The sequence below is a fragment of the Corylus avellana genome, chromosome 5 (assembly GCF_965113065.1).
Source record: "Corylus avellana chromosome 5, dhCorAvel1.hap1.2, whole genome shotgun sequence".
In the NCBI taxonomy this organism is placed as follows: Eukaryota; Viridiplantae; Streptophyta; class Magnoliopsida; order Fagales; family Betulaceae; genus Corylus; species Corylus avellana.
In genome coordinates, this window is record NC_142494.1 from 13,363,117 (window position 1) to 13,385,925 (window position 22,809).

General features: G+C 38.9%; 1 protein-coding gene and 1 pseudogene across 1 annotated transcript; one reads left to right on the top strand and one right to left on the bottom strand.

Moving 5' to 3' along the window:
* Positions 1–1,053: 1,053 nt before the first annotated feature.
* On the bottom strand, positions 1,054–21,816 carry CSY3 (citrate synthase 3). Its single transcript, XM_088516414.1, has 13 exons — positions 21,487–21,816; positions 20,598–20,778; positions 18,635–18,720; positions 5,413–5,517; positions 4,794–4,856; positions 4,484–4,593; positions 4,035–4,154; positions 3,888–3,963; positions 3,676–3,749; positions 3,437–3,557; positions 2,769–2,866; positions 2,543–2,666; positions 1,054–1,429 (listed from the first exon to the last, which is right to left on the bottom strand). The coding sequence occupies exons 1-13, from the start codon at positions 21,739–21,741 to the stop codon at positions 1,298–1,300; spliced, it is 1,545 nt and encodes a 514-aa protein (XP_088372540.1). The 5' UTR covers positions 21,742–21,816; the 3' UTR covers positions 1,054–1,297.
* LOC148585810 (uncharacterized) lies at positions 7,930–9,856 on the top strand (annotated as a pseudogene).
* Positions 21,817–22,809: the final 993 nt, after the last annotated feature.

A 22,809-nucleotide genomic window follows, 5' to 3' on the forward strand; every position in this document is an offset into this window, starting at 1 on the left:
AAATCAAATAGATGTTTTAGACATAAAGGACAAAACTACCCTCAAGTAAAAGAATACAAAAGGTAAAACCAAATGAAAAAAATGTAAACTAAGAATTAAATATAAAAAATAATAAAAAAAAACCATAAAAAAAAAACCACAAGATAGTCTTCGAACTACTGCTAAAAAGTTGTTTGGAGGTTACTCGATCACTCCCAAATCAAATGGAGGTGGTCGAACCAACTCTAAGCATGTTTTGAAAGTGGCCGATTTTAACTTAGTGGATTATTTTGCAAAGGAACGATAGTACAAGGCTATTGAATATAATCAACAATAGTTTGTGAGAATATGACTACTAGTAATTTGTGACGATAATGCGTAAATGAGTGGTACTTTGAGAATAAAGGTTTTTAACCCTAAAACATATTATAACCCTAAATTCAAACTATTTTTGCAAAAACACCTTCAATTATCATTTGTGATCTTTAATTCCTTCAAAGTTCCAATCATCCGAAGATCTTATAAAAGCCTATGAGGCAAATTATTTCTAAAAGGGAAGGGAAGTCATAAAACCAAATTCAAAAGATTTGGTACGCTCAAGCAGACTTCTGCTCTTAACCACGCAGTTGCATTGCAAACGTTTAGCAATCTCAAACAACTTTAAATCTTAACAGCATAGTTTTAAACATCGTTTTTCACATCCTAATCACTCGCATCCGCATTTGTGCACACAAAAATAAGAGAAAGGCTTGGTTACATTATCTTGTACATCTCTTTTGCAAATTCACTATTAAATCTGTAAAACTCATATGCGGGTGGGCTCCACATATTTAATGGTAAATTTGCAAATATCTTGTACGGAAATGTACAAAAGAGAATGCAACCAAGCCTTTCTCCACAAATAAACACCATTCCAAATTCCCAACCTGTCTCGTATCATCACTATGACACAGAGGAAACTTCCATTTAATGTTGCGTTGAACACAAGTCAAGTAGTCACCATTTGAGAAAGGAAAAAACAATACCACACCTTTAATCCGTACCAGCAAGTAGAAATAAATTTGTGCAAGGGCATGCTAAAAAAAGCTTATTATTGATTTCAAGCTTGTAACTTAAAAGATGAAATTAATGCATAGAGACACACCAATACACCAATGTTCTTATTTGTGCTGTAATACATTGACCCAGAAACCATTCCACTTCTACTTGTAGGCATCCTTCCGGGAAGAAAGCTGCAAAGAGAGATATATTTATTTCTTACTATAAATATATTTGGAAATTTATCCTTTGTCATGTTTGAATGAACCCCAGATTATGCTTAAATCCCAGATCCAGCCAAACGCCGCCTAGAGGCATTTGAAATAGACACCCGACCAAGCCTGTCTGCCTCTGTCGAAACCATCCTTTCGTTGAGTGGCATATAATGCCGCAGCCATACCCCAGTATAAACCTGAATTGTCACAGAGAGAGAGAGCAAAAGATCATCAAGATATATAATTAAATGCCAAAAACAAAAAACAAAAAAAGTGATCTTCGAATACTAGCATCTACATTTTAATTACTTAAAACCAGAATGAAAAGAAAAGAATATCTGGGGAGCCAACACCAAAACTGTCGGAGCAGAATTTAATATCGGTTTGATTCATCGTACTGTGCAACATATTGGTGTCCTGCTCTTTGTCCCAAAGGACAAAAATAATTCATCTCTGATCTTTCAAGAGCTTTTTGAATCCATTTTCTAGGTATGAGACGGATGCCCTTTCAGCTAGGGAAAGGGGGTCTTTGAAATCCTAGGCTTTATTCCGATTTGTGCTTGGGACAGTAACAATCATAAGAAAGAAGAGCTTCCTGGCTTTGCAAGCAGCAGCAGCAACAAGAAGAAGGCTCCCTCTGTGCTTCATATGAAAAGAAACCCGACTCATCCCACATTGGCATCTACTCTGTCTTCGTCTTTCAGGGGTGGAGGAGGAGGAGGTTCCTCGGACCCACCGCCTGCCATAATTGCAGCTGAAGATGGACCCACTCAAAAGGACAAATGGCAATCGGAGCTCCAACTGATTCTGAGTGGAATAGAGAGGTGGTCACTAGCGGCGGGAAGAGGTGTGCGCTTGGATTGGAAGACTGGGATAGCATGTTATCGGGAATGGCATCAAGATGACCCTTGATGACAGCCTCCTCAAACGCACCAGCTACCTGGCCAATAGCCGGTGGTGGGGTGCTGGTTAGTTATTAGGCTGCGTTTTCTTTAATGTATATATTCTTAATTTATTCTATATTTATTTTTAACAAAAAAAGTATTTTAATGTTTCTACTCAGGGTTCTATTATTGTGTTGTCACCTAACGAAAGAATAGGAATAGCCATTCTATTCCAATTTCTTGTAGTCCTAGTAATACTCATTCATATTTCCAAGTAATTATCATTCTAGTGTACCAAGATACTCATCATTTTGTATTCTAGTGTAGAGCACAACAACGCAAGATACTCATCATTTTGTTGGAGGATCAAAATTCATCACAAAAAGAAAAAATGAAGTGAAAAAAAATTAAGATTGAGGAATTAACCTGTTGTGGTCTCATTATCTTTGTATCAGGATCATCCAGAGACTCTCTCCAGTGTGCCAAGTACCCAGCCATTCGTGGGATTGCAAATAAAACAGGGAAGAACTCCGTTGGAAATCCCATTGCCCTGATTAATGAGAATTTAGTACTTACATACCAGTTATGTGCTCAGACGAAATTCAAGTTACCGTACAGTAAGAGCAGTGAAATCAATGATATTTGGGTGCACCTATATATTAACCCCGAGTAGAAATCAACATTTGGATATAGCTTCCTCTTAACAAAATACTCATCAGATAGTGCAGCCTTCTCCAAAGCAATAGCAACCTACAAATGGCATAAAGTTAAAAGAATGAAAACCATAAAGTTTAGATTGTCATATTCAAGAAATTCTTGGGTAGCAGCATGCTATCGAACACGAAACTGTAACTAAAAATCATCAATAGTGAATTGAAACAGAACAGAATCTAATAATGACTAGAATAAATAAAGTTCATGTCTATGTCATATTCATCATTTAATGCCCGCAAGAACCACAGTTTATATTCATCATATTTATATTGAGTGCCATCACAACTCATGCCATCAGAGTTAAATACCTGATACAGTAATAGATAGTAAGTTCTACACTCCATTAACCTATGAGTTATTTTAATCTCCTTATCTCAATTCTTCATTCATTGAATTCTACCATTTAATTGACTTTGGTATGAGATATTTTAATTGATTTTAATTAAACTTCGGTGTTTTAATCATTGATTTTGATAGCAGCTCTCATAATTTATTAAACGCATTTAATACCAGAACTGTGCTAGGCCTCAGAATAATAGATTGTGAAATGAACAGTAGACATATTCTGTCCTCCACGAAGAAATACAAAACGGAGTAGAAAATCACCTCAATCAGAGGATCCCGGCCAACAATGGAGAACACTTCCTCTGCCAGTTTCTTTATCACCTTTGCCCTTGGATCATAGTTTTTGTACACACGATGCCCAAAACCTGACATCTTGCGCTTCCTGGAGAGATGAAATGGTATAAGAAAATAAATTAAATTTCATAACAAATAAATACCACATTTCATGTAAAGGACGCTATCGCCTTTTAGCGAGATAATTGTGATATAACAATAATTACCTGTTTTTTACACCCTCAATAAACTCTGGAATGTTGTCAACAGTTCCAATCTCACTCAGCATCTTAAGAACAGCCTACAACAAACAAGATAATAAGAAAAGCATACCTACTGGTGGCACAAAACATAATCTGAGCATAACATTTGGAAAAAAGATACCACCTTCTAGCAGGAAAAAGACTATGAGAATGAGATCATGCTGTTAAGTATATACCTCATTAGCTCCACCATGAAGAGGACCATACAATGCTCCAACAGCCCCAGCAAGTGCAGTGTATACATCAACACCACTGCAGAGACAGCAAGGTATGTGAAAAGAGTTTAGTGCTGATTTATTTTGAATGTGCGCTAAGATGCCTACCTTGATGCTAGATGCCGAGCAGCTGCAGTGGAGCAATTCATTTCATGTTCTGCATGCAGTATGAAGAGAATATCTAGAACTCGAGCTAGTCTAGTATTGGGTTTATATGACCTATTGCCTCTGCAAGTTTGTGGAAAGAAAATTTTAGTTAGGTTAGAGGAGGCATAATTCCATATCTCCAAAATAATAATAACTCAGTTGGGAAATATATATATATATATATATATATATATATATAAGGAGTCGGTTCTTTCCATGCTGAAGAACAATGTACTGAAGTCATATTCAATGGAAAGAGGATGATATGACAAGAAGTCAACATCGCATTAGTACTGGCCTCTTAAAATTAAAAAATAAAAAATAAAAAATAAAAAAATCATCGTTCTACAGAGATAATTAGTATGTGATCTACAATATCACTGATAACAAAATATGCCTGAAATACATACAATGAATCTAGCATGTATAAGAAATTCTCTGAATAAGAAAGGTTGCTGGAAGGGAGAACTGGAGGCCTTCCTGCCATCCTCAAATAAGCTGCTGCAGCAATGGTGGGTGCCTGGAAATAAATATTGATTTTGCATAAATTAGTTGGAAAATACAAAATAAGTGTACTGAAAGCCTATAGTAGCCAGCATACTACCAAAAATTTAACTGGGCACGACACGCTTATACAAATTGCAAAATCGAGCATTTATAATTAGTGAAGCACTTTAGCTAAGGCGCAAAGCCAAAAGAAAGTAAAGTGAATAAGCAAACCTTCCCGAGAACACGTGCTATTTGTTTGTCTCTCACTTGTTTCGACTGGTAAAGATCTTGGCCCTGTATCAAGAAGAAAATAATAATCAGCAATGTCAAAAAGCCTCTTGTAAAATCACAAAGTAATAGAATTACCCAATTATTTAGCAAACTCCAGCACAGAATTCATACCACAACAAGGTCACTTAGACAAGGAAACTAAGAGATCAATAAATTTTTAAAGGTGGATGCCACTTGTAACTAAGCTCTTTTTTTATTATTTAAGTACAAAATGAACATCATCTTATGGTAATTGCGGAAGTAACATTTTCAAAAACAGCAAGCATAAGGGGATGCTACTTATCCACATTCTGAATAGCAACACTATACACATGTCAAGAATTGTTAAACTGCATCCCCGACTTCGTGCTTTCTTGTTACTTTTCAATGAAGTAAATCAATCTATCAGTTTATTTGCCCAACCCTGAAGCTGGGAATAAACTTTCACGCTGTGCAATTATCAAGAAAGAATTGCAGGAAAGTAAATCTCAAGAAAAGTGGAACGAAGAAACAATTTAACAATGCCTACTCATAAGAGTACATATGAAACAATACCTCAAACTCAAAATATCGAACTTACTCTAAGAGCAGGATTGGCATCAGGATGAAAGATAGAAAGAGCACTCATTGCGCTGACAAGTACACCCATTGGGTGAGCATCATGAGGCATTGCCTGTATAATATCCTACAAGAAAATTTTAAGAATCCACCTTTCAGTCAAATGAATACGGAAAATTAACATAAAAAGGAAAGCAAATTTATCAGAGCTCTTTCTATCATTGTTCTACAAGCATAGATAAGGCTGTTTCTTGATGATAAAGATAAAGTCGAAGTAATCCATCATAACTCAAAAGCCTCGACTATTTAAGTAATTGGATATCCTAGGACAAACATCTTTTATTGCAAATATATAGCTAGCACCATTCCACAAAAATACAGTTGTGCTAGGGCCTGTTTGGAATTGCGTTTGAAAGGTCTAAAAGTGCTTTTAACATTCAAAAAGTCCATTTGAAGAAAAAAGTACTTGTTTGGTAAAAAAATTAAAACACTTTTAAGGGTTCAAAAAGCCAAAAAAATGGTCAAAACGCACTTTTGGCAAAAACTTAAAAATGAAGCTTTTGCCCAAAAGCACTTTTTGACTTAAAAGCTCTATTTCTCAAATGCAATCCCAAACAAGCTCTTAATCATGTTCCTTTTGCTGAATACAATCTTGGAAACTACAGTGGCAAAAATCATAAAAGTGCACAATGATGTTTCTCATTGTTCCATGCTGATAGGGATGTTTTATGCTTAATCTGATTTGCAAAATTTACTGTAATGCCATGGCACATAATAAATAAAAGATATACATTGAAATTCCTGGAGGTTAAAATAATGTAATATGTAGCCCACGTCATCCATGCGAACAAACATGTAATTTTTATTCAAGCTTTATGTGATTAAAGCTGAGAATCAATAAGTGAGCAGCAAATTAAGTGAGGAGCATCACTCTTCCTAGCTATGGAAAGACAGAAAGAGGAAAAAAAAAATGTATATTATTATGTCCTCTCAAGTAGCAGCGATTTCTATCAGGACATGTGAGGTTCATCAGCTAGCCTTGATCAAAACAGAAGCATACTCCGAGTTATCTGCTAAAACAGCATCATGCTATCTATCTAGAGATAGCTGCGACTGAATCTTTCATAAGATGTGCATACTAGTAAGTTCAAATAATGACCAAAACCAATAAGTCAGATTACCTTTTTTCAAAGTATATGCAATAATAGCCTTTTTTCTGGTTACATAAGAATTTATTGAAAATAAAGAGGAGAACAACTCAAGTACATGGGAAACATGCAAAAGGTCCTCCTAGAAGTTACAATCAAGAACTCATGACTTCAAGAAAATCCAATGAAGCGGAAGTAGGGATACAAGATGTTTCCAAGATGTCACTGCTTTTGTCCATTGTCAAAGCACCTTTTGATTCCATTGGAAAACTCAATTTCGATCAAATTTTATACTAGGCAACACAGATCGGGTAGCCTTCCCCTGCCAAAAGCCGTTGCCTATGATGGAGTGAACCCCATTTCCAAATGGGAAGAGGTACCACTTAACTATAAAGATTAGTCATTCATTCAGGTGGCAAACCATTTTTAGAATCTAACAAGAAAAAAAAAAGAGAGTTTTTAATAAATCATACAAAATGAGTTTTTATGTTATATACAACAAGATGTTGAAAGTGCCGGTCCAACTCAATTGTATTAGCTGGGACAAATAACATGTACATTCCAATTAAAATATTGTATTGTTAAAGGTCTAAACAAAATACAAAACCTCTTCCATAATACATCCAGGTAGGCAAGATAAGAGGCACTCAACTGAGATAAAAAGAACCCCTTGGCCTTGTCTGAAGCACAAGTAGGTGGAAGACACTTTTCTTTTGTTGCTCAGAATAGATTTCAGTAGCTGCCTCACTGGCAGTTAACCTAAGAGCAAATGGAAGCCCATGTGTATAACAGCCCATATCCATCAATAAACAGCAGTGTATTCTATTTTCCAAAAATTCTTTCAGCCACAAGTTGTCAATAGTTTTTCTTTTTCAAAAAAGTCCTTCAACTTCATTAAAAGAGGAGAAGGAGTGGAACCTTAGTACACAAGAAGTATACAAGAGAAACCCCTTAATATAGAACGCAACCCTTACACGAATGGATCACACATGACAGTAAGACTTCTCTTCAAACCTTTTCCTTTTGGAAGGGATCCAACAAATTCTATCCTCACCTCCTTGCCTTATTATGTGAGAATACAACAACTCAAAGAAAGAAGAGACAACTTCCACCTCCCAATCAAGCACTAGTTTGGTAAAGAAAAGATGGGACGATTCAGGTGAGATCCAATGTAGATCCTGTCAGTCAGATACGGTCTATATATATCATATATATTTAGCCATAATTAGTCTTTCTAGTTATGGTATGTTCTTGTATTATAGCTATAGTATATTGTAATTAATAGGTAGATGTTAGTTACCTTATTTGTTTCCCTAGTTTGCTGTAATCACTGAGATACAGCCTGTAATTACCTAGACAATTTCTATATAAGACGAGCAACCCTCACATTGAGAGGTATTCAGTACAATTGACATGGTATCAAAGCCATCATCTAAATTAGGGCTGTTTTCAGTTACCTGTTGAGGGCCGTAGGAATTGTCAATCTTGGGTTGGGACTGGGTCGTTTTTGTGGCGGTCGATAATTTCAGGGGAGTTGTCGATCATTCTGGTGGGTTCTAAACTGCTGTTTGGCAGTTTCTTGGTTTGTGGAGGATCCTTGGTGGCTGTCGGCAAGGTCTGTGGTGGTCGTTGACAGGTTCTGTGCAGTCTTGGAGCGTTCCCGGCGATCTGTGGTGGTTGTCGGCAGATTCTGTGCGACTTGGGCTGTCGGCATGGTGTTATCGGCGACTTGGGCTGTCGGGGTGGTACAGTCGGCGTGGTGCAGTCGGCGTGGTGTTTCCGGCGAGTTGGGCTATCGGAGATTTGGGCTGTCGGCGTGGTGCGGTGAGCGTGGAGTTTCCGGCGAGTTGGGCTGTCGAGATTTCTGCTTGTGGTGCTGTTGATTTGAGTTGCTGAAATTGTGTTTTTGGGCTTGGGCGTTGTTGGGCTTGGACTTGCTGATTTGAGTTGCTAAAATTGTGTTTTTGGGCTTGGGTGTTGTTGGGCTTGGACTTGCTGGGCTGATTGGCTTAGACTTGCTGAGTTGCTAGTAACTTTGGGCTTGCTGGGCTTGGGCTTTGTTGCTGGTCAGGGTTGCAGATTGCTGTTTGATTTGAGTGGACTTGGGCTTGCTGTCCAACAGATCTGGTGGGCCTGTTACTTCTTTATCAGGTTGTCTAATTTCTAATTTTTTGATTTCATTATGTCTTCTAGCGAGACTTTTGGGGTCCGTTTTATTGGAAAAAATTATTCTACTTGGGAATTCCAATTTCAATTATTTGTTACGGGAAAAGAGTTATGGGGCCATATTGACGGTAGTGATCCAGCTCCTACGGAAGCTAAGGATTTGGCTAAGTGGAAGGTCAAGGATGCACGTGTGATGTCTTGGATCTTAGGGGCTGTTGATCCTCTTATTGTGCTCAATCTGAGGCCCTATAAGACTGCGAAGACTATGTGGGAGTATTTGCTGAAGGTTTATCATCAGGACAATACCGCACGCCGTTTTTCAGCTGGAATATGAGATTGCTAATTACACTCAAGGCAATCTCTCCATTCCGGAGTATTTTTCTGGTTTTCAGAATTTGTGGGAAGAATTTTCTGATATGGTTTATGCAAAGGTACCTGCTGCATCTCTCTCTACTGTTCAGGCTGTTCATAAACAGAGCAAGAGAGATCAATTCCTGATGAAATTACGCCCTGAATTTGAGGTTACTCGCTCAAATTTAATGAATCGGGATCCTTCGCCATCTTTGGATGTTTGTTTTGGAGAATTACTCCGTGAGGAGCAGCGTCTTCTCACGCAGGCTACGTTCCAGCACGATTCCAACCCAAATCCAGTAGCCTATGCAGCCTATGGGAATTGGAAGAGTAAGAAGCAAGCTCGCGTTTCTAAATCATCTACTGAATCCAAATACCGAGCAATGTCTGCTGCTTGTTCTGAGATTGTCTGGCTTCGTGGGCTTTTGGCTGAGCTTGGTTTTTCTCAAACTGATTCTACTCCTCTTCATGCTGATAATACTAGTGTCATTCAAATAGCTGCTAATCCTGTTTATCATGAACGTACGAAGCATATTGAGGTAGATTGTCATTTTATTCGGGAAGCCTTAGACACTCGTGTTATCTCTCTTCCTCATGTTTCCACTGATCTCCAGATAGCTGACGTCTTCACAAAGGCTATGACACGACAACGTCATCAGTTCCTTGTGGGCAAATTGATGCTTCTTGATCGACCAGCATCAATTTGAGGGAGGGTGTCAGTCAGATACGGTCTATATATATCATATATATTTAGCCATAATTAGTCTTTCTAGTTATGGTATGTTCTTGTATTATAGCTATAGTATATTGTAATTAATAGGTAGATGTTAGTTACCTTATTTGTTTCCCTAGTTTGCTGTAATCATTGAGATACAGCCTGTAATTACCTAGACAATTTCTATATAAGACGAGCAACCCTCACATTGAGAGGTATTCAGTACAATTGACAGATCCAACTTTCTATTCACTCATGGATTCCAGGCGGTCCGAGGGGGACCACCATGGCTCCTCTCTTCTCAAGAATCCATACATCCCTTATCATAATATATGGACAACTATGTCACATCCCGATATTTCTCTTCTTTAATCTTGTAAATAAATTCTTGTAAATAAATTCGAGTGTTACGCTAAAATAATCTCACACAGCAGAAAAACTGTAATTATCAATACAAAACAATACCGTTAAAATACTTTTTCTTTATACAAAAATACCCAAAACTATGCCGAACAAGACATTTATACAAATCTACTCCACTATCTAAACTCTAGACAAACTTCACCAACTTGAAATCTCTGTATATCTCAAAAATGAATCTCTAATCACAACAGCATAATTACCTTGACTTTCTATTCCTACAAGCACTACAAAAATTGTGAAATAGTGAGTCAATTGATTCCCGATAATATAAATCATTGTTAAAGCATTTATATCAAAGGCCAAACATTTTATAAAATAACAAAGATCTATATTATTGAATATCAATATCTCTCAGTAAGTAAGAATACTTACTTTGGGTTACAGGAATGAATCATCAAAGGTAAATACTTATTAAAACTCATTCTGCTGCAATTGATCATTAGCCATAAATTTCTAAAACATTGACTCTCTCTCTCTTGCCCAAACTCTCTTTCTTGCCTTCTCTCCCTCAATCTCCTTCTCTGATTATCTCAATCTCTCTACGTGGTTATAAAGGAAAAGAAAGATAAAAATATTGAAAGTGGGTAGGGAGTTGTACGTGTGTGAGAGGAAGAAGGTTAAAAGAGAGAAAAAAATAGGAAGTGGGTTGGATTTCACTCCAATTTATTAAAAACAAATCTAATAAAATCCTAACTTCCATTAATAACTTGAATCCAATGAATATCACTCAAAAAATTAATCAAGATATAACCTCTCATATAAAATCAAACATCATGATATAATAACCTCAAATCAATATTCATTCCTATAATATTCATAAGATCTAATAAATTCCTCGAGAATAAATATCATACCTAATATCATCAAATAAATATCTCCAAAATAGGACTTTCAAAATCTGGGGATATTTTTTTTTTTATAAGTAATGTTGTATATATAACAAAAAAAGAAAAATGCAAAGCGCCTCTAAGTACATAAGAAAGTATACATAGGTAGCCCAACACAAGCCCGAAAACACAACCCAAGAAGACCCAACCCAAAAAACCCAACAAGAAGCCGCAGCCAAACAGAACCCTAAAAGAGAACCCAAAACAAAAGCCCACAATAACCTAGCACCAGCCCTAAAAACCCAAAACCCCTACTGCACCTCAAGAGGAAAAGAGAAATCATTTTTAGTCCCAAAACAACCCCGTCGGCGCTGGCATTTCTCCGAAGAAAGTCTTCGACCTCTAGCCTCAAAATTGATGGAGCACTCCAAATTCTTGAGCTCCCTCTTTCCCTTAACCTTTATAGGCTCTCACTCCGCTTCAACCTTCGAAAAAATATTCCAAAGGCTTTTCTCGTCACCACCACACGTCAACCCCACAAAGGAGGCAAACTTCGCCGCACCAAGCACCACCTCGGAATAGCCCTCTGCCCCCTTCTCCGAAGTATCCGCCACAACCTCGGCCAGCAACTCCTTGTTCTTATGCAGTTGTTTAGCTACCTTCTCCTTCACTCTCCAGGCATACACCAGTTGAGACTTAGAAACAAAGGAAGCCGCCCCGTTGGAAGGAGTAGACATAACTGTAGAACAGACCTACATGTCTACAACCGTAGAAGATGCCTCCTTCACTACAGGCAGAGCAGGAGAAGCGAGTCTAGACCCTAAGAACCCCCTTCGGAGCAACCCTTTCGCAGAAACAGAGACCACTGGAGGGACAGAGACCACTGAAGCAGCAGGAGAAACAAAAAGATCCCGAACCCTGGACAAAGTACATACCAGAGTAGAATGCTAGACCTGGACAGTCTCCAGCAACAATGCAGCCTCCAAAGAAGAACCATATCCCAACGCAGTCTCCCACCAACGCCTTATCCAATCCAACGTCCACAAGAGAAAGCGGCGTCGGAGCCAACACAAGAACCTTAGGTGAATTGGGGATCAACAGAGAAGCCACCTGTGTAGACACAGCCTTACCCACAGAAGGAACCCCAGAAGGCAACTTGAAGGCTGCACTCACATCAACCACCTCAAATCAATATTCATTCCTATAATATTCATAAGATCTAATAAATTCCTCAAGAATAAATATCATTATCTAATATCATCAAATAAATATCTCTAAAATAAGACTCTTAAATTCTGGGGCGCTACAAACTATCTCTCGAGCACTGGTTTAGGTTTGGCCTCAGTGGAAAAATAAAACAAAGCACCTAACAACGTGTCTTTCATAGACCAAGAACTCCGAGATCACCCTTCATTTTGGGGTGATGGAGGGATTGTACCATTCGAGCTTTTTTTTTTTTTACATTTTTACCGCAGGTCTAGAGAAAGTTGCAATCAATAAGTTTTTCTTAGTCCTCCTTTCCAAAAGGAAGAAATTGAAATTCTTTTTCCTTTCAGCAGGGACTAGGAGATTGGATTTAGCCATAAAAAGAATGCTTGGCTGATAAATAACTCAGTTCTTGGTCTTCAACCCCCTTAGTCACTACGAACGCCCCTGAGTAGTGCAATGTCCAATGAAGATTTCCATTTCGGAATTGCATATGATCTGCTACCCACACATCCTTACATCATGTAATACTAAACAAGTCCAAATAAGAAATATTCAAGGATTGTTCCCCACACCACAAATCATGCCAAAATCTCACCTTGGATCCATCTCCCACCTCATACCGAACAAATTTAGATATAACTTCCCACCCCCTCCTTGCACATTTCCACACTCCCACTCCAAAGGGCCTCGCAACCTCCTCATAACACCAATCTCCCCTCAAATTATCAAACTTAGTTTCCACCACTGATTTCCACAAAGACTCCCACTCCATAGCCACTTTTTTAGAATAGCTTAGTTAAATTGAATCATATTTTTTACCCCCAATCCTCCTGATTTTATCGAAGTAAAAAATTTCAACCACTTCACTAAATGAAACTTAAACTCATCGCGAAGTCCACCCTACAGAAAATCCCTATGAAGTTTTTCAAGTCTAGTAGTCACACCTACCGAAATAGGGAATAGAGAAATAAAATGTCAGCATATTGGCTAGAGTACTTTTCTTTCAAAATCAACCCACCTCCCTTAGATAAAGTCTCTTCCAGCCCGCCAAACGATGTTCCACTTTCTCAATAATGCCATTCTAAATAGTAGAAGCATTGTGAGAAGCTCCTAAAGAAAGACCCAAATACTTCATCGGCAAACAAGCCACTCTGCAACCTAGAATACTAGCCAAACCCTCTACATCACCTACACCACCTACAAGAACTATCTCTAATTTGGACAAATTAACCTTCATCTCATGTCGGCTTCAAAACATAAGATACACTGCAGATGACGAAGTTGTTCACAATTAGCCTCACAAGAAATCAAAGTATCATTTGAAACAATAAATGCAAAATTATAATCTCTTCATTATCCCTCGACTTCACTGAAAATCCTAATAAAAGTCCTTTGCCCACTATAACAGACATCATTATACTCGGTGCCTACAAAACAACCACAAACAATAATGGAGACAACGAATTCCTCTATCTTAATCCACGCAAGGTGCTAAAGAAACTAGAAGGAGAACCATTAATGAGAATGGAAAACCACATCATAAACATGCAATGCACTATCCAATCTCACCATCTCTCCCCAAAGCCACATCTCAACAACAAATATAACAGAAACTCCCAATTAACATGATCATAAGCCTTCTCCAAATCCGATGTACACAACACTCCAAGTTCCCTAGATCCAATCCGACTATCCAAACATTCATTAGCCGCCAGAAAACAATTGTTTGTAGAAATGCACAATATGTTCCCGTATTTATGTAGAGTCCAAGATTGGGAGATGGATTTGGTTTCTCCTTTCTTTGATCGATTGTACTCTTGCAAGATTTCCATAGGCATTGTAGATCGTATTTGTTGGTCTTCGTTCAAGAAGGGCAAGTTTGAGGTTAAGTCGCTCTTCAAGGCCTTGTCCAATTTTAACCATAAGGTGTTTCCTTGGAAGAGCATTTGGCGTACTAAGGTGCCTTTGCGAGTGGCTTTTTTCGGGTGGACTGTGGCCCTAGGCAAAATTTTGACTCACAATACTTTGCGTAAGAGGAACCTAGTGGTAGTGGAGTGGTGTTGTATATGCAAGAAGACCGGAGAGTCAGTCGATCATCTTCTTCTCCACTGTGAGCTCGCAAGTGCTCTTTGGTATACAATTTTTAATCAGTTTGGGTTGCATTGGGTCATGCCTTGCAGGGTGAGGGACTTGTTCGATAGCTGGTGGTCGGGAGGACGTTCTCGAAGCGCGGCTGTGTGGAAGATGATCCCTCTGTGTCTTATGTGGTGTATATGGAATGAAAGAAATGCTAGATGTTGAGACTTCCACTAGGACTATAGAAGAATTGACTCATCTTTTCTTCTTTACTCGACTCTTGGACGGCCGCTTGGCTAGCTCCTTTAGTGATTAGTTTCTTTGACTTTCTTTTTCATTTCTCTCCCTCTTAGGCACTCTCTTTTTATACTTCTCATGTATGTGGGTTGCGCCCCTTTGCGCTTTTTATATATCATTATTACTTATAAAAAAAAAACAACTAAGACTCCCCTGAGTTATTTCTTCTATGCGGATTAGCCACTCAATGAAAGAATTTAGTTTATTTTTTATTTTTTATGAATAATTAGAATTTTATTGAAAAAAAGGTAAGCATTCATACACGAAGAGTACACAAGAGAGCTGAGGCCCTAGTTGCTACTACAATCTAGAAAACAGATCAGATCTACCAGATTTCCATAGGGAAAGTTAGGAACATATGCAATAGCCCAATCCAAAAGAGATCTCAAAAAAGAAGATTTAAGGAGAAGCACATGGGTCTCGCTATCCTCAAAGAGACCTTGATTCATTTCGACCCAAATGCTCCACACCAAGAGAGTTGTAGGATGTTACTAGGCATGACCCAAGAGATCCCAAAGCTGGTAAACATTAAGTGCCAAATGTCAGCGGTATACTCACAATGGATGAGAAGATGATTAATAGTTTCCTCATCCGTTTTACAAAGGCAACACTTGTTAACTAATTGGAATCCCTGCCTTCTGAGATTATCCACCGTGAGAATTCTACACAAAGCCGCCGCCCATAAGAAAACAATGTGAGGAGGGGCCTTCACCTTCCAGATACTTTTCCAAGGGAATGAACTATGGTCACCTGATTGTAGTATAGCATAGTAACTCTTCATCGCAAAGCCGTGGCGGCTAGAGGAAGTCCACACCATACCATCCACTTCCCGAAAGAATTTAGTATTTGTATCTCCCTCACTCGACAAAAAGGTCTTTGACTTCTGCCTACAACACACTTCTTGAAGAAGGATAATCCTCTCCCACTCTCTAGAAAAATCTTCCTTCCTCAACCTTTCATCCTCAGTTAAAGATCTTCCCGCTGCAATCATATTCAGCTCACAAATACCGTTCACCATCTCCTTCTTCTGCTTCCCTACATTACCAAAAACCTCCTCATTTCATTTCTTTAAATCTGATTTTAATGCCCACAACGTTTTCACCTGCACCACAAAACCCTTTTGACTTTAGCCGTATATTCTCAAAATTTAAATACCTATTAACCTTGCTCACCACACCACAATCAAACATCAAAGGAAAGTGATTGACTGAATTCTACGAAGATGTCTCTAAGATACATTGAAAAAATGTTCTTCCCAATATGTAGATAGAAGGAACCTATCAATTCTAGACCATGCCTGAGAATCACAATTATTAGACCAAGTACAGTTCCCCCTACCAACTGAATGTCCATGAGGCCCTGAACAAAAATGAATTTTGAAAAATCTAACATCGCTTGTGACCATCTAGGATTGCCTAATCTTTCACAAGGGAACCAAACTACATTAAAATCACTCCCAATACACCACAACAGCTCCCACCAACTCATTGCGCCAACCAACTCATCCCAAAGACATTTTTTGTCCCCATCATCATTAGGACCATACACACCTGCAAATGCCCATTCAAAATTCTCAATAAGATTTCTAAAAGAACATGCTGCCATAAAATTTCCTACACATTCCTCAATCTTCTCCACCATCCACCTATCCCACATTAAAAAAATACCTCATGACACCTATCTCGAACCCAAATATGACCAGTCCACATGTTGACAGCCCCCATAAACTACAAATCACCTCCCTAGAAATATACTCCATTTTTGTCTCTTGTAAACAAAGGATATTTGCCTTCCAATCTCTAAAAGGACCTCTAATCCTCCACTTTCTTTCTCATTTTCATTCAAGCCTCTCACATTCCACGATACAATCTTAGGTTTCATAATGAACAATTTTTTTTTTTATAAGTAATTTCATATCATTAATAAAGCGCATAGGGCCGCAACCCTAATACATTGGGAGTATACAAGAGAACCCCTAATAGGAGGAAGAAGAATATAAATTCCAAAAATCTACAAAAGTATAAACATTCAAGCTATGATGTGTCGCTATCCATATATGTAAGGTGTTAAGCATATGCTTCTGCAACTCTAACATTGATGTCTCTATGTCTTATAAGAGTTGAGCATTCCTCCCACGCCAAAGACACCACATTAAACACAATGGAACCAACCTCCATACTTCCTTAGCTACTGCACCCAATCAAACCACCCCAACTTGTCAACAAATCCATGATCCGTCTCGGCATAACCCACTCTACCCCAAACAATTTAAGAATGTAACTCCAGAGTTCTCTTGCGACTTCGCAGTGAAGCAATAGGTGGTCAATGGACTCCCCACTCTTCTTACACATACAACACCACTCAACCACCACATTATTCCTCTTTCGCAGATTATCATGCGTCAAAAGTTTCCCTAAGATTGCTGTCCCCACTCTTCATAATGAACAATTAACACCCCTCCACTTCCCTTTCACACTATTTAGTGACCTCCATTAATATTATAATTTATTGAACACACTAATCTCTTTAATTCACGGTTTCCTCTATTAGCTAACTTTTTTTTGATAAGTAATAAGAAGTTTTATTAAAAAGCGTAAAGGCGCCCCAAGGTACACTACCCACACCATTTTGATGTCGACTAGCTTCAATCGCAGCGAACAAAGCCAACAATTTTTTTTTTTGATAAGTAATAATGCATTAAAGAGCGCAGAGGGGCGCAACCCAAGTACACAGGAAGTATACAAGAGAGCGACTAAGTATGAGAGAAAGAAGAAGAGAACATAAAGAGAAAATCAGGAAAAGTGATCACTAAAGGAGCAAGCCAGCCTGCAGTCCATGTGAATAAAGTGTACAAAAAGAAATGAGAAAGGTCCTCAATGTTCCTCGACAAATCCTCGAAGCATCTCGCATTCCTTTCCTTCCAAAGGCACCAAAGAAGACAAAGGGGAGCCATCTTCCAAACCACGGCACTACTCGTTCTACCGCCCATCCACCAACTAGCAAACATCTCCTTGACGCTTCTAGGCATAACCCAATTCATGTTAAAGCGAGAGAAGATAACATCCCACAACTTACGCGCTACCCCACAATGAAGAAAAAGATGATCCACGGACTCCCCATCCGCCTCACACATCCAACAACGATTAATCACAACAATGCCTCTCTTCCAAACATTATCCAATGTGAGAGGTTTCCCAAGGGCGGCCAACAATTGATCAACAGAACCTTCACATTCAAGCCCCACTACACAACAAAAAAAATTTAAACTCTCAACCACCCTGTTTGAAGACATTGAATAAGGCACTATTTGTTCCTCAACTACAGCAAGTGAAGAATATTCAGCGGCACACTTCCTTTACTCTCCTCATCTGAACAAGTTACCACAGCCAAAGATGGATAAGTCACATCCCCACAAGAGAACAAACCTTTATCCACCTCAACCCGTCTCAAAACCTCCTCCCCACTCTCCAAAAGCGCCAGGGGGGGTCCCAAAACATAAATTCATAACGGTACCTTCACCTTTTTGTCCACCATCTACCACCTGATGAAAATATTGATCACCCAAGTGAGATGACCTTCTGAACTGAAGAACTCTCCATATGCATCCCCATTTCCAAGGATCCATTCACCCCTAAACCTTTCAATTCATTGATACCTCCTGAACCACATTCAGATGCAATACCCGATCAACTCCCATGCAACAACAACCCACTCTCCTGCCGTAGAACTCCTTCCCCCCGGCATCAAATATTCCTTTGGTCTTGCCCATGTAAGACCCAAACATTTCGACTACTTCCGTTATCATCTGAACAATTGTCTTGTATGTGTAAGACCCAAACATTTTGACTACAAAGTATTGTAGCTTTTATTATATGTTGAGTACATACCATTTCCATTTGATTTTGATTTCTACTTAACTTATACCAAAAAAAGGAAGAAATATAAGATATTTGTCAACTCCAAACATAGATTCAATATTCCAGGCCTAGAATTAGTCATCAGATTTCAATAATAAAGAAAAAAAAAGCACACCAAAATTCCCTGCGGTACAGCTGAATGCTGAGAAACAGCAAATTCCCAATCTGCTAGCTGACTTTCAGAAGGCAAATTCCCATACACTGAAAGAAAGAAAGAAGCAAATTCAGATACAGAAAATTCATCAATAAAGTAGATGTAAGCTGCAAGTAAACACACAATGAGATGACCATTTAATAACCACAGATAAGCACACTAACAATAATTTTTTGAGGATTCAACAGAATTCTATAATAAATACATTTAATCCTTACATATTGTCAGGTATAATTATCACTATAATAGACTTGCATTTAAGAAAGTACAGCATATCACATGCATCTCAACATATTGGCATATTTTTTTTAAAAAAATAAAAGTGCAAATTAATTGGTAATGCTTAGAGCATCTCCAACAGTTTCTTTAAAGCTCTTATGTTGGCTAAATATGATATGATGCCTTTTTCACCTTCTGCAGATTATCTCCCTATCATGTAAAATACATTTTTTGCTACAGTGATTGTAGATTATCACTGTAGCAAAATGTTCCAATTTTTGTAACATTTCTCTCTCATCTCTGTCAGTCCCTCATCTCCCTCATCTGACCAGTAGAGAGTCCCTTCTCCAACCAGAGAACCAACCGTTGAACACCCCAAGTAGATCCAACGTGCGGCTATTTCCAAACCCAAACCCAAACCCAAACCCAATAACATAATTTCCAAACCCAAAAGCAGCCATTGACATAGCATGATTCGGCCATCCCCTTCCAAAAAAGATCCACTGTCTCTCACATAGATCCATTTAGATCCTTAGATATCTCAGCAAGACAGCAAGTTTGATGGGTCAAAATATTTTCTCAAGAATGATACACCAGTTTGATTTTTCATTAACTTGATCAACAATTACTGCATTGTCCATACCAGATGCTAACCCAGGCTTGAGCTTTTGGACCCATGACTCGAATTGGTTTTTCAAAGGGGTTTTAGTTCCAGGATTGGGGTTCTGTAATGGAGGAGTTGGGGTTCGGGGGAGTGTGTGCGAGCAAGGAGGACAGGGAACAGTAGAAGAGAGAGAGAGGAGGGTGGATTTCGGGATGAGGTGGAGAGAGGAGACAGGTAGGAATGGAGGAAAAAGGAGGGTGGGCTCTTGGATTCTCTTGTTAAACCATAAAAGCAAGAGGAAGAGCTCTGGGTGGCTTAACTGGATGGCATGACTGTAAATATAGTGGTGAGAAAGAGTACAGGAGGAAGAAAGATTGAGATTAATAAAAAAAGAATGAGAACTAATAGTTAAAGGAAAGTAGAGAAGATAATAGATAATTTGTTGGTGTGTATAGAATAAGTAGTAGCTAAAGTAAAGAATTGCAGTTTTTGGTTAGGAATTTTAGACAACGCTGTTGGAGATGCTCTTATAGTGGCAGTAATTAGAGAGAGAGAGAGAGAGAGAGAGAGAGAGAGAGGATTAAGACAATCAACCCACTTCAATCAGCTTTTCACAGTTACTTTCAAACTCTTATATTGGTTACTTTATAAAACCTCATTCTCTCTCCCAGTCTTTCTCACTCAACCTGCAACTCACCTAAAATGTGACCAGGTCTGAAATCACCAATATGCTTAAATTAGATTTCGTTATGCTAGAGTTTCCCTCTTTTCTCTCACCACGCAAATTAAAGATTCATAACAGATTTCCTATGACTTCCTCAAATCTATTCAAGGGTTCTGCCTTCTGCCCTTAGATTGTCCACCATTGTAACCGGCTCTGATACCAAACTGAGAACTAGGTTACATCCGCTCAAGAGTCTCCAATATATTCTGCCATGCAATCAGGGGTTTCTTCGCCAATGGATGTTGCATAGATAGCCCTTACTAAGGAACCTTTTATTAAAAAAGTTAACATAGGTTCTAGCGAACTAATATACATATGACACCCATGACTGTTATTAGTAACCAGTACATTTTAGGAAAATTCCACAGAGAACTTACTTAATAGGTAGGCCACTTCCAAAAAGGTGCTACTTTCAGCCAACTCTTCAATCGGGTAGCCTCTATACCTAAGGATACCCTCATCGCCATCAATATAACAAATCGATGACCGAACAGGAGCTGTATTCAGATAGCCTGGGTCATAAAGTTTGAGCCCCTTGTCATTCTTTCCCGTTGTAATCTGTATATCCAAAAGAGTAAATCCACAATTTAAAATAACAAGAGAGAGAGAGAGAGAGAGAGAGAGATCCGTACACCCAATGTCAACCCAACAAAGGTACAATGCAAAGAGTCACATTAAAGAAACACATATATTTCTCATTTTATCATCTTAACTTACATTAAAAATCATAGGTAATTAATTGAAACTTTAAATCATATCAGTCACAAATGCAAACGAAAAAAAAAAAAAAAAGAAACTAAACTTTATATTCTAATCATACCTTACATTTTCTCAACAGCCGAAAAGACCACAAATAAGAATTACCAACCAGAAACACGGGAAAATTAGAACACTTCAATCAACCCCAAATCAAAACAAACCCAAATGAACCCCAACAAGCTCAAAATTTAAATTTAAATTACTGATCCGCAGAACCAGTAATCGAAAACCCAATACCAATTCTCATCTTTATTTCTACTTTCAAAAATTTCCCCAGCACCCACAACTCAGAGCAACAAAAATATATATATAACTCAACAAACAAACTCAAATCAAAACGAAAACCCAGACCATAAACAAGCATCACTCCACAAAATTGAACAAAACAAATAGATAAACAGAGAAACCCAAACCCAAATCAAAACAAAAACCAAAGCAGACATATTTAGGCAATTAAATCACAAATAAAGAAAAAATTAATCTTCATACGTAAACATGCATACATACCTTCTTCAACTCAGTGGCTTTGACAGTGCCTTCCTCAGACACCGGGACCTGGTACTTCTTACCGGTCCTCTCGTCGACGATAGTCAGCGAGCCTCTGAGGTTCCCGGGTGGGGCGACCACGGTCTGAGCCGAGAGGCAGTTTGGCTCGAGAGCTGGCGCGACCTCGATGCACTCAGTGGACGCTGCCAGGTGCGCAGTCAGCACGGCCAAACGACCCCGCGCCACCACCGCCGATAACTCTGTCACGCTTGACATCCTCTCTCTCTCTGTCTTTCGTTTGTTTGTTGGGGCCGGGAAGGCTATGAAGAAGATCGATTGACCAAAATGACGTGCAGTTATGTCACAAACCGCACTTGATCCGGGTCCACTGTGACACGTCGATGTGTTTATCTCGGGAAGCTCAACATCAACATGATATTCCCGTATAGAGATAGATAGGATAATGGTCTGACGTCGTTTATCTCACGCTTTCGATTTCCAACAAATTTCTTTCTTGTACTTCTCATATAAAAATTAAATTAAAAAATTTATATTATCAAATTTTTAGAAAGTCCCATTTAAAACTACTATTTAAACATCAAACTCTAAATAAATTTCTCTATTTGGTTAAATATTATTATTTTATTAATTTTAAGGGTTAAATACTAAATTATTTCCTGGGGTTTCACAACTTTATTTTTTCCCCCTTGGGGTTTCATTTTTATCACAGGAGGTCCCTGTGGTTTTGATAAGTGACCAAATTAGTCCATCCGTTAGTTGACCGTTAGTTGACTGTACGGACTGACACGTGGACCAATCAGACGTCGACACGTGGCACATATATTAATTTTTTTTTTAAATTAAAAAAAATGTTTTTTTTTAAATTAAAAAAATATATTAAAAAAAAAAAAAAAAAAATCGGACGAAACAGGGGGTGGCTCGGCCACCCCCTTGGCAATTTGGGGGTGGCTCGGCCACCCCCTTTGGCCATGGGGGTGGCCAGGCCACCCCCATCTGGCCGGATGGGGGTGGCCGGCCACCCCCTTGGGCTCCAAGGGGGTGGCCGAAACTACCCCCGGTACCCACTGGGGGTGGCTCGGCCACCCCCAAGGCTCCATGGGGGTGGCCGAGCCACCCCCAGTGGGTACCGGGGCCACCCCCTTGGAGCCCAAGGGGGTGGCCGAGCCACCCCTGGTGCCCAGGGGGTGGCTCGGCCACCCCCATCCGGCCAGGCCACCCCCATGGACAAAGGGGGTGGCCAAGCCACCCCCAAATTGCCAAGGGGGTGGCCAGCCACCCCCTGTTTCGTCCGATTTTTCTTTTTTTTTTTTTCTTTTTTTTTAA

Bases quoted from the DNA above. Each gene is read 5' to 3' on its own strand.
- CSY3 (XM_088516414.1), bottom strand. From the start codon at position 21,741: ATGTCAAGCGTGACAGAGTTATCGGCGGTGGTGGCGCGGGGTCGTTTG. The intron at 18,721-20,597 runs GTAAGTTCTCTG...TCTTTCTTTCAG, and splicing joins GGAAGTGGCCTACCTATTAA to TGTATGGGAATTTGCCTTCT. The intron at 1,430-2,542 runs GTTAATTCCTCA...GTGACAATTCAG, and splicing joins AGATAATGAGACCACAACAG to GTTTATACTGGGGTATGGCT.